Source organism: Peromyscus californicus, unplaced genomic scaffold, assembly GCF_007827085.1.
Source record: "Peromyscus californicus insignis strain IS unplaced genomic scaffold, ASM782708v3 Scaffold_11__1_contigs__length_118956290, whole genome shotgun sequence".
Classification (NCBI taxonomy): Eukaryota; Metazoa; Chordata; class Mammalia; order Rodentia; family Cricetidae; genus Peromyscus; species Peromyscus californicus.
Genome location: NW_026294402.1, coordinates 9,917,256 through 9,929,066, shown reverse-complemented (window position 1 = coordinate 9,929,066; position 11,811 = coordinate 9,917,256). Strand labels below are relative to the sequence as shown.

Sequence of the window (11,811 nt, the reverse complement as noted above, 5' to 3'; positions counted from 1 at the left end):
TTCATGCTACAATTTTCTAGTTAGAATTCTCAGAGTCCTTACATAGTTTTTTGAGATGTGTAAATCTCCCGAAATTGTTATAAACTTGACTTGTATGTGCAATTTTCTGACAAGCAGGTTTGCAGCAACAGTGAACTGACACCAGTGAGTCCATAGACCCCAGGAAGGTGAGAAAACTGCTGATGACATGGTAAATACTACATCTCAACCACACTTCAGCTCCTACACTTGTGTTAACTTCCTGAATATCAGGACATTAAACTGTCTGTTATTTGAGTGGTAATGGCTCCAACTCCTAATTAGAATAGTAATTGACAGATGCTATCTTACCTGTCTCCAGCTGGATTCAAACTGTAGGGCTTTGGGTTTTGATCCTGCTTCAGTTCTTGTTCGCTCACTCACAGAAGAGCTCCCCTGTACTCTGTATAAGATGCCAACATGGATCCCACGATGAGCAAGAAAGAAGTGCCAGGAATGTGGCTGGATTCCACAAGAAGTGCTTTTAGTGTGTACACTCCACACTGAAGATTTCTTGGAGGTCACAGAAGACATCAGAAGGTTTTGAAGGTAAACGTGATAAGAGTTTCACTTATATTCCTCTGGCTTTTGAGTGATTGTACAATCAGCTTTAATGTTTGAATCCCATCTGCATCCCTTTGTGCCATACCAAGATGATAAAAGTTTCAATGAGGAAAACAGACTAGAGATGAAAGTGTGAACTACTATAGAAACCTTATTTGAATACTGGTTAGTAAGAAATACCCCCTAAAAATTTTCTTATAACTAATTTTATATCAAACTAAAGCATTTGGTACCAATTTTGTTAATACTGGGTTATGGTGGGGATATAGCTCGGTAGTACAGCACTTGCCTGGCAAGTGTGAGGCTCTAGGTTCAATGTCCAGACAAGCACAAATAAAAGAGGAATGAGGAGACCTGTGTGTATATGTGCATTGCACTAATTCCAGTAACAACGGGATGACAGTTCAAACAATAATGAATTAGTAACTGAGAATAGGGTTATTTCTAGTTTGATTTAGGTGTCAAGGACAGGTGGGCTCAAATTGAACATTTCTAGGTAACATTTTGGGAGTGGGGTTGAGGGAGATACTTTAGACAACTGTGGACAAGGACAAAGTTTGAAGTCATTTAATTAAAAGCCCAAGTGGTAATAAGCTCCTTTGTTACATACAGTACATTACATATGGCTCTTATACAGAGTAAATAGACACCAGGAGGTGAATTGTTCACACCAGCACCCAACTCCAGTGAGTAGAGAAACAAGGCTTTACTTGCTGGCACTGAGATTATAACTCTTTACATGCAGTGTGTTCTTTGGTAAAGTGTTCTATGTGAAACTTAAACAGAGCACTAAAGTCAGACTTTAAAGGTTTTAAAATACTGTCTTAAAACTTGCCAATTAGCATTAAGATAAAGTAGAGTAATAGTTTCTAAAATGTCGTCCGTGATGTTAGTGATCAACACACAAATGGAAATTAGCCTGAAGGGTCTGGAATGTTCTTTGAATTCCTGGATGACAGTTACTGCTTTGTCCCTTCATCCCCCCACCAAAGCACATATATAAGGCATCATTTTCTAACTGCCATTGAAAATACCCTAATTACAATGTCAGCAGCAATCTTAAACTACTGATACGCCATAATAATCTCAAGACAATGCTTTTTACTATATTAAATACCACAAAAACTGGGAAATTTGAGAAGTGATTTTGATCTAACATGTCCATCAAGGTGCAGTACGTATGCTCTCAGGTATAAGAACAGCTACTCTTGTTTTTCTCCCACCTAGAGATCTTATGTGTCAGGTGCTCAGTTTTTTTAAGACATCTTTAAATTAAAAATTTGTTCCCACCGTGGATACAGGATTCCAGTACTTGAGTATTCTTTGGGTGACTAAAGATTAGTGTCACACTTTAATTACAAATGAAATGATTTCCATTGTCACCTGCCCCGGGCATTTCTAAACTCATCTAAGAGAGACTTGAAATAAATACAGCATCTGAAGGTTTCTCCCATAGATGGGTTTAAAACACAGAAGGCTTTCTACCGATAAGGTGCTGTAATGTCAACTTCCTGGCAATAATGCCCCGACTAATAGTTCTTTCATACAACAGTTTGGACAGGAGTCACACACTGTGCAGGAGAGCTGGCTCTCTCTGAAGAGGAGGTTGAGCGGTTGGAAATTTCTCTCTGAAGTTCCTCTACTTTTCTCTGAAGCTCTGCTCTTTTGGCAAGAAGTTCTTTGTATCTGTTGTGGATAGGTTCCTGCAAGAGCAAACAAAATCACTACAGTAGGAATCCCAGCCAAACTCAAGATCTTAACCATTCCCTGGGCTTTGTGACACTGGCTGGCTCAACAGTTGGGCAGCCCCACACTTCAGTTCCTCAGTGGAATTAAATTCAAGTTTTATTGTCACCACTGATCTTTCACTGACTTTAGGTGTTTCTAGAAGATGCTACTTGAGAATAAATACATCATTTGGTTAAAACTCTTCAGGACCTGCAGTTTTTAGACTTTTATAAAGTTTTTCTTCAGGATGTGTGCAGTTGGGAAAGTCTCATGACTGCCTTATGCAGTGCTTCTGCGACTGTGGATTATCACCAGTAATGGACAGAGTTCTCAGTGTGACAGACTTAGCAGAGTCATACTGTGTATTGTAGATTTGTACCTGTGGTTTCATCCGGGGGTTCCACCTTATGTAATATCCCACCCAGAGTTCTAGGTGGCGCATGCTGGCTACTGGGTAAAGGACATGATTGGAGTAGCTCCCATAGAGAGGATTAGTGAAATCTTCCAGCTGGCTGTTTATGTAGGACCACAATGACACTGTCCTCTTAGGAAGATTCTGCAAGAGGAAAAAATAGGTAAAGATTCCCTACCACATCAGCAGTTTAAACCTTAGGTGAAATTTGTGTAGTGTTGTGTGATCATTAAAATGAACAGCAGAGGAAAAGGACTAGACACTTTGGTGACAGACCTGCTTCAAAATGAAAGCAGTTGTTCAGAGTTAAACACAGATAACCTGAGGGACCCAGCAATTCCATTCTTTGCAGACTGAAAAATATTTGTACATGAAGTGCCTCAGTGCTGGAGAAAGGATCAAAATGTATCCACATCAGGTAGCTCAAAAAAAAAAAAAAAAAAAAAAAAAAATCAGCTCCAGGGCATCCAATACCTTCTCTGGTCTCCCACCATACAAACACACATGCCCATACACAAAAAATAAAAGTGCTCCATATGTTTAAAGTAATACTGTTCACAACAGCCAAAATAAAGAACAACCCAAAAGACCATCAACTGATGGACACAGTGGAAGACTATTTGACCATGAAGAGAAAGGGAGTGCTATGACAAACACTGAAAAGATACTAACGCAAGGAGCCAGATACAAAGGTCACATGCTGGAAGATTCCATTTAAATGAAATGTTCACAAGAGGCCCATCCACAGAGAAACCAGGTTAATATCTGCCCAAACCTGGGGGAATGTGGACAAAAAGATGCGGGGGAAGGGGGGACGGGACATGGACTGCTATGATGAAAATGCTCTAAATTAAATGGTGATGGTCCTGATTCTGTGGCTCTACCATTAAATTATCACTTTAAAAGAGGGTTTATGGTATTTAAATTGTATGATTAAGACGTACTGAAAGTAATTAGAACACTGCTGTGCTCTATTTGTGATTATCTAATATCCCATAACATACAGAAAGCCTACAATGCACAGAAATACATTCACTATTAGATATACTACCTGCAAGGTACAGTCTAAGAAGCACTTAATTTTCACAACAGTAAATACTATTTGCCTGTTTTACAAACAAAAATGAACTTGGATGTTAGTGAGTCTAACATCTGAACCTGGTAGCAGAGCTTTTCAGTGTGAGTACTCTCCCAGAAGAACCTATTTTCTGACAGTTTTCAGAATACAAGTTGATGTGCATGGAGGGTGCTACCAATACCACCAGCAGTGACACCTCTACAGAGTGGTTCTTTTGTTTGTTGTTGTTGCTGTAGCAGGATTAAACGCAGCACCTGACAGAGCTGGGCAAGCAATCCATCACTGAACTGTACATCTCCAGCATCCTCTCTGCATCTTTTCTTCAGACTTATTTTGAGACATGATCTGTTTTAAAAGGCTGGCCTCAGATTTGTGATCCTTCTACCTTAGCCTCTAGAGTTTTCTGGGATTAGAGGATGATTCCCTCATCCCCATTTCATGGGTAGAAGTAATCCTAGTATATCTCGTGAAAAACAATAAAACCAAATACATACCAGAGTGAGAGCTACAGCTTATACTTTACCTCTTTCCCCCTCTGCTGTTCGCTGTTACAGAGGAATGTCCCAAATAAACAGCTGTACAAGTGGTCCAGGATGGTAATGAGGAAATATTCATTGAATTCAAATGCAGTAGGGAACTGCAAATTGAGCACAATTCTTTCTGTCATGAGAAGATCCTTTGTAACAGTATTCAGATAGATTTGAAACTACCTAAGCCATTACGGCATTTTCTGTTTTCCTTTCCAAGGTTGAGTTTCTCTCATGCAGCAAGTATCGAGTGGACTTAATGCTGGTTTTGTGTCTGCTCTGCCTTGACCTTCTATAATTGCCAGCCACTGAATTATGACTTGGAGCAATTCTGATGAGTCTGGTCTTCTATGCTTAGTTTTAATTTCAACATGTCTTATTTCTAAGAATTAAAAATATCAAATGTGTCCAGCAAATGCCATCAGTATGCACAAAGAAGTCAGTATCTGTACAATTATGCAGATAACTTACAAGTCAACCTATTTGTCTGGTTGAGAAACAGGTCCTGTGAGTCACAACTGGCAGCATCAGTCCAACATAGAATTCACCCTTACCCAAGCCTCAGTGAGTGTCTTCATTCTATACAACCCAATTTTGGAGGACCATCAATGGAAGAATTAAATTACAGACCATCAAACGGTAGCAAAAGGCTTAATTTAATCCATCATATCCATATCAGTATTACAAAAGTATTCAGAAACTTATTTGTAAATCTGTATTTATTAGGAGCTTGTGAAAGATTCCACAACAACCTGGAAAATACTGCCTTGCCATTTTAGAAAAAGTCCCTGTTGACCTAACTAAAATCTATGGAGACATGTGGTTTACTGCTAATATTTGATTAGATAAGTAGCTAACATACCCCTAAGCTGCTTTCAACTTCTGGTTGTTTTTTTTTTAATCCCTTCTTGATTTAGAATTATATCACGTTTCTAAAAAAAAAAACAAATTTCCCCATCCTACCGCAACAGCACCCTAATCGGTCCCAGCTCCCAGGTTATATATACCTAGCGATCTTGTTAGGGGTTGGTGGATCCTGCCAATCAGATAGCTGGTCCAGATTCTTGCCTTATTTGTCTTCCTGGCGTGTCTCCAGTGACAAGAACTATATGCTTTCGGGCTTAACCCAACTCCTGAAACCATTTTCAAAACCCTGTGGCTCTGCTTCCTTTGTGAACCAAGTGTTATCTTCTAGTACCTTTCTAGACTGAGGCAGTTTACACAACTCTTCCAAACAAACACGCTGCCTAAAAGGCTGTTACAGGGCTCTCATAGCTCTATGACTGAGAAGGGGCCCAGTGATCCCTGTCTTACATTTTCTTTCCCAACACTTCTTTCTTAAAAACAACTAAAATAATTCAAAATAGTGTTTGGTTTGGCTAGAATTAATGCAGCTTGTTTCTTCATCTTCCTTAGCAAAGTATACAGAGCTTTCATTCAGCAAAGATTATTATTTCATAGGAGGACTCTCTTACATTTTTATCAGTTCCCTGGTTGAGATGTTACTACTATCCAACTGTTCATTAATATTTCTCTAAACAAGTTTTAATACCTGACAATAACAACAGCTGTTATTACCGGGAATTCTACCCAGGAATCAGAAGGCAATCAGTGATCAAGTCTCCCCACTCTGAGCTTAGAAGAGATGTGTGAGAAGGGTATTAGTATGATGCGTTACCTGTCTTGTCATCTGCCAGACACAGTCAATAAACTGAAGGAAAACAGGTGACCTGTCTGCGTCTGCATGGTTCTTATCTCCATGGCCGATTCTCTGAAGCAAAGAATGAAATGTCATATGTAGGATATTTTACTTAAATAAAAGTATAATTTGGTCAGTATTTTAATTTCTTCAAAACATCTTTGAAAGTATTACAAAGTAGAAATCACAACTCTACCAAGCGGAAATTTATTAACATTTTCACACATGCCAACTGCCACATTACTATTTTAATGAATGAGACCCAGATTCTAAAACAACAGAGGAGAAACAGTCCTTAGAGTCTAGATTTTTGTCCTAGAGATTTAACTTCCTGTGATAAGTAAGATATTCATTATGAAAGGGCCTGGACAAAGGGCCCCTCCTCAGGAGATAACTACATTAGCACAAATCCCAAGAACTTTCGGAAGTACTTGGATCTGTTCTTCACACAAATGAGGTCCCTCCCATGCAACTGAAAATCTCAAAGCAAGGATTCATTCAAAAAGTGGGGTATAAGACTTCTGGGGCAGGCTTCCATGTAAAAATATTGCCATACTCCTAAGATGTGTTTTGGTTCGTCTTTCCCAGGGTGCAGCATTGGTACTTGTAGTACAAATGCATACTGCTGGTGGTTGTCAAGCTGGGCTACAGTAGACTGTATGTATTCTATGCTGCAGATGTTCATGACTGAAGGAAGAAAATCAAGTTTTCTTAGACAATATCATTGGCAAAGCAGGAAAAATCAATTTTAATAAGTCTTACCTAGGAGTAAACATTTTAATCTAACAAAATGGAGAAGGCACATGTGTGATTTGCTATTATCCCATGTATCAGAATGCAAGGAAATAACATTTTCATGTTAACTATGGGTCTCATAAGACTTGAATATTTGATGGGATGGTTTTCAAAAATGTAGTTTGTTTTCCTTAATGTAAAATACTACGGACAGTATTTGTTGCTAATCATTTGAAGATCTGAGTTTTAGTAAACTTATGCCTTATCCACTTTTCTGATAAAACCACATACATATGCCTCTGGTACAGTAGAATGAAACAATAAATCAGGAGGCTCTGTATAACTGTGAGCTAGTGTTTTCTGCATAACCAATGCATAATGTTACAAAAAATTGTAGAAAATTAGGAGAACAAAAGAATTTAGGAGGTCAGAAAAAAAAAATTTTTTTTTCTGGATTTCATAACCTTAAGAAACATATTATCATTTTCTAAGTTTTGACAGATTTCAAAACATCCATAAATCCCCAAAAAGGCTCCTAAAAAGACTATCTACCTATATAGTGTTTTCCTCATAAACTTCAACAGATTGACTGTAGCATTAGTCTTGACTGGATGCCTTCTTGATGGGATGATCTCTATTTTAAGGAAAGAAATGGTGCAACTAGAAAGAGTAAAATGGCTGACCAAAGCAAGTAATCAGGCAGTTTACGGTTCTGAAACACGCGCCTCTTTCAAGGAAGAATGTTTTAAAGAGCTTTTCCTGGTAAGTACATTGTATAGAGAAAAATGGGGAAATGTTAGCCACTGAGAACAATGCTGCAAGTGCCCAGTTGTACTTGACAACTGACATTCAAAAGAGCCAACCAATATTAAGTGCCAGCTTTTTGAAGTTACTTATAAACACGGCTGGTAAACCCTTCTAGAGACTGATATTGAAGAGCATCTGTGCAAATTCCAGGACCCATAATATCCTCAGTGCCTTCTAGAGCATCTGTGCAGATTCCAGGACCCATAATATCCTCAGTGCCTTCTAGAGCATCTGTGCAGATGCCAGGACCCACATCCTCAGTGCCATCTAGGCCTCTAATGCTCTGGCTTCTTCCTCAACTAGACTCTTGCCTTGGTCATTGCTAATTCTCCAACCCAGACACTTGCCATCCTACTTCTCCTTCCTGGGAAGATGACCCCAGTCTTCACTCTGATTCCAATACAAATAACACAGAAGGATGACAGAGGTCTACAAGGTTACTGTTCTCAGGTTTCCTGATTCCAATACAGTGCTGAATAGAAGCCATTCTAACATCCCACCAAAGAATGCCCTGAGTCCAAAGCATAGTATGAGGAAGCAAAGGCAAAGTGTTTTCTCTTTTCAAGGAGGACATAATCCCATTTCACTAATGAACTGAGATAAGCTGTAGGTACCACACTTGTAGACAGACTTAAGTAATACTGGTGGACAACTGGAGTAGGGAAAAAAGACCAATTAAGGATGTTCATCCTAAAAGCTGAAGCTTATGGGTAATGTGGAGAGAGAGCTATGGTCAAACACTGAAAAACAACAAGAAATGTTTTTCATGTGTCTCCAAAGGGGGTGTGGGACAATAGGAAGCAGGAAGCCTCATTTCATTATCACAAAGAAATTCCAGCAGGGAGTCTAAGTGGGACTGATGACCTCAGGAAGGGGTATATGCTTGTTTCTGGACATGAGTCTAAACACTGATTTCGTAGGTACACTTTAGCTGTTTTAGATATATACTTTGGATTATAGATAAACAAACTTTTTAATCCCACTAACAACACATTCTCAGGACCTCCTAATTGTGAAATTTGCTATAAACAATTGGCCAGTCCCAGTGGTACAGACAGGAGACTGCAGCTGCTCACAGCACTGAGGCTAGAGAGTCACAAGTGCAACTGTAACTACATTTAGGGGTCAGCCCGGGAAATGTGGCAAGACCCCATGTCTCAAAACGTAAGTGGTTAAGTGCTTGTCTGGGCTGTATGTGGTCTTGGGTTTAATCCCAAGTTCTAAATAAATAATAAACTTTGAACAATACAGGGCTCAATATTTTGTCATTTCCATAAGAGAACCTGTACCACTTTCCAAATTTATGGAAAGCATAATCAGGGAGGTGGATTTTAGTCCAAAGGCATTAAACTTTAGTTAAAATATTTTATTCTTATGTGTATATGAGTATGTGCACATGAAGACTGACACCCAGAGGCCAAATGAGCATCAGATCCTCTAGCACTGGAGTTACAGGCGCTTGGGAGCCACCAGACCTGAGTGCTGGGAAACGGAACTCAAATCCTCCAGAAGAGCAAGTGTTCTTAACCATTTAGGCCCCAGATTTTTCTCATTCCATTAGTTTAGTTCCTAATTACTTTAGACCTTGATCTACATTAGCAATATTATATATAACTGAATTAATAATTGAACCACTGTCATTTTCATACAAACCCAAAGGGAAAGCTAGCAGTATTTTATTGCTCCATTTGGAGAGAGAGCACCATGGCCATTAGTAACAGCTGAATTTCTAGGCAGAGATCATAGAAAAGACAGGGTCAGATGCCTGACAGATGGCCCACCCTGGGTTCAGACTGCAATACATTAAGAATATACTAACACTTTGCCAACTACAGTGTTCTCATGACTTCACTCTGCTGGATAAATGGCCAGTTTTCTATCTTGCACAAGATGCTTTTGAAACATTAAAAATGAAGGTGTTGAGCAGCTCAGTCAGTAAAGTATTTACCACAAAAACACCAAGACCTGAGTTTGGTCCCAACACCTAGAAGGCATAATATGCATGCCTGTAATCCCAGCATGGACAGGCAGAAATGGCAGATGTCTTAGTATTGCTGGCTAGCAGCCTACCCTGAACCTATAGTCTCCAGGTTCAGTGAAGGACCACATCTCTAAATAAAAGTAAGGTAGACAGTAACTGAGGAAGAAAACCAACAACCACCCCTGGCTTGCACACAAATGCACCCCCCCCCCCCATGACCACAAAGACTACACACAGTAAAATAAAAGTTCTGTACTCACTAGCTGGAATCGGTGTCCAAAGCTTAGCCACTCTTTCTCCACAAGAACTTCAAATCCTCGAATGGTTCGGTAGTATCCATCCAACATGAGCATGGCCAGGGAAGTGAGCTGAGCCGTGCGATCCCAGCCATCACTGCAGTGCACCACCACGGACGTCTTCCCTGACTCTACCTTGTCAGCAATCCTAAGAGCCCCTGCAAGAATGAGCTGGAAACAAGTTGTAAGATGAAAGTTAAAAAAAACAGTTGAACACTTCTTAAAAGAAACTAATATAGTTTTGTTACATCTAACTACCTCAGTCACATGGCAAGAAGCATCAATCAGCAATCAATAAAAAGGAGGCAGGTGCCAAGGCTCATGTCTGAAGCGGAGGCCTGCCTGGACTTCAGAGTGAGAACTTGTCTCGAGCAGGCAAGTAAATGAAGAATGGCATATTAAGTGGGGTAGGGTTGAGAACTAAGAGACTAGAAATGGACACAACATGGTAAGACTGTCACAAGTGAAAGACACCACCATCCTGAGCATGAGCAGAACTTAGATGCCAGAGGGAACAAGCAGCAGCAGAAACATGCACAGCACACGATGGATGCAGTTCTTTCAGACCTGAGTGTGTACAGACCACTGGACCACTACTCAGCAGGTCCCCCTGCTGATTTCAGTTACAGGAGCCAAGGCAGACAAAGGGGTAGAGGCCTGGAGAAAGAATAGCAAATACACACCTTAATGTGTTCCAGCCAGTGTGTAGATTCCAAATTAGACAACCAGTGAGTTTCCTCAATGTTGGGGTACACAATCTCCTTAAGCTTTCGTAATGATTCTCTCATAACATGAATATTGTGAATATCCAGAAAAACGAGTTCTGCATTTTGATAGGCATCTTCACTTTCATAACCTCCCCCCTTTGCCTGCAAAAGGGCACAGAAATCATAAATGAATGCACAGTCATCTTTTGTAGACATCCATTATAAAGTTCCATACAATATCTAAAATGTATGAAATAGGATGAACACTGCTGAGGATAAGGAAAGCCCTGTGGGAAGCAGGAGTAGCTCAGGCCACTTGCAATAAACACACACCACCTCACACCATTTCTAAAACCAAGCCTGTACTAAGCCTATGTGATCGCTATTTTAATTCTGAATCATCCCAAAGTACTTCAGCATTTTAAAGAAAACTTTCCCTGTGCGTTATCAAATCCTATCTGTAACTTCTTACAAAAACTTCCCTTCAAACTTGCTGAAAGAATCAGATTATCAAGTCCACATTCAAGAATCCCATACTAAACCATCCAAGCTTATTTTCCTTTTCACAACATTTCACATTTAATAACAGAAAAACAAACTCATTGTAACCACAATGACTTCCAAGTTAGTGTTCTGTTGCTGTGAAAAGGTCCTCGAGGAAGAATTTATTTGGGAAGATTGACTTCACAGTCTCTTCCACAGGTTTCAGACTTCAGAGGCAGGCTGCACATTTTCTGGAGTGTGGTGTTCATCACGGGGAAAGAGGATGGCAAAGGAAGCCATTCACCCACATTAGCCAGGGTACAGAGAGGAGTAGTAGGAAGGGCAGAGGGTCACCCCTCAAAGGTACACCCCAAGTAGTCCCCTTCCTCCAGCTAAGCTCCACCTTCTATATACCAAACTTTCCAAAATCTAAAGTTTCAATCAAAAAGTGTATTGACACATTGGTCAGGTCAGAGCTTTTCTCTCTCAAAATGCCCTCACAAATACACTAGCCCTCTTTTCAATTTGACAAGATTAGCTATCAGTTTGCTCATGTTATAAGCAGCTAATTCATCTTAAATTTAATATATAAAACAGAATCCTATTGACATTACTATCCTCAAATCTATAAAATAAAATACATGCTTTTCAAAACAAGCTATAGCTGAAAAAGAGAACCTGATTTCCCCAAGTTTAATATTTTCTGTCTCACCTAACTCATATATAAAGTCACACTTCTGGGAGCCCTAACAAAAACAAATTGGGAGGATAGTGGA

General features: G+C 39.7%; 1 protein-coding gene across 7 annotated transcripts in view; it reads right to left on the bottom strand.

Moving 5' to 3' along the window:
• Positions 1 to 1,133: 1,133 nt before the first annotated feature.
• Positions 1,134 to 11,811, bottom strand: part of Mtmr2 (myotubularin related protein 2) — a 68,750-nt gene continuing 58,072 nt past the window's right edge. For all 7 annotated transcript variants that reach the window (XM_052752133.1, XM_052752175.1, XM_052752164.1 and 4 more), the window contains 6 exons: positions 10,529 to 10,714; positions 9,810 to 10,016; positions 6,006 to 6,098; positions 4,324 to 4,437; positions 2,690 to 2,866; positions 1,134 to 2,285 (listed from right to left, as the gene is read on the bottom strand). In XM_052752133.1, coding sequence (XP_052608093.1) covers positions 2,124 to 2,285; positions 2,690 to 2,866; positions 4,324 to 4,437; positions 6,006 to 6,098; positions 9,810 to 10,016; positions 10,529 to 10,714 — 939 coding nt within the window. In that variant the 3' untranslated portion in view covers positions 1,134 to 2,123. The remainder of the gene's footprint in view (positions 2,286 to 2,689; positions 2,867 to 4,323; positions 4,438 to 6,005; positions 6,099 to 9,809; positions 10,017 to 10,528; positions 10,715 to 11,811) is intronic.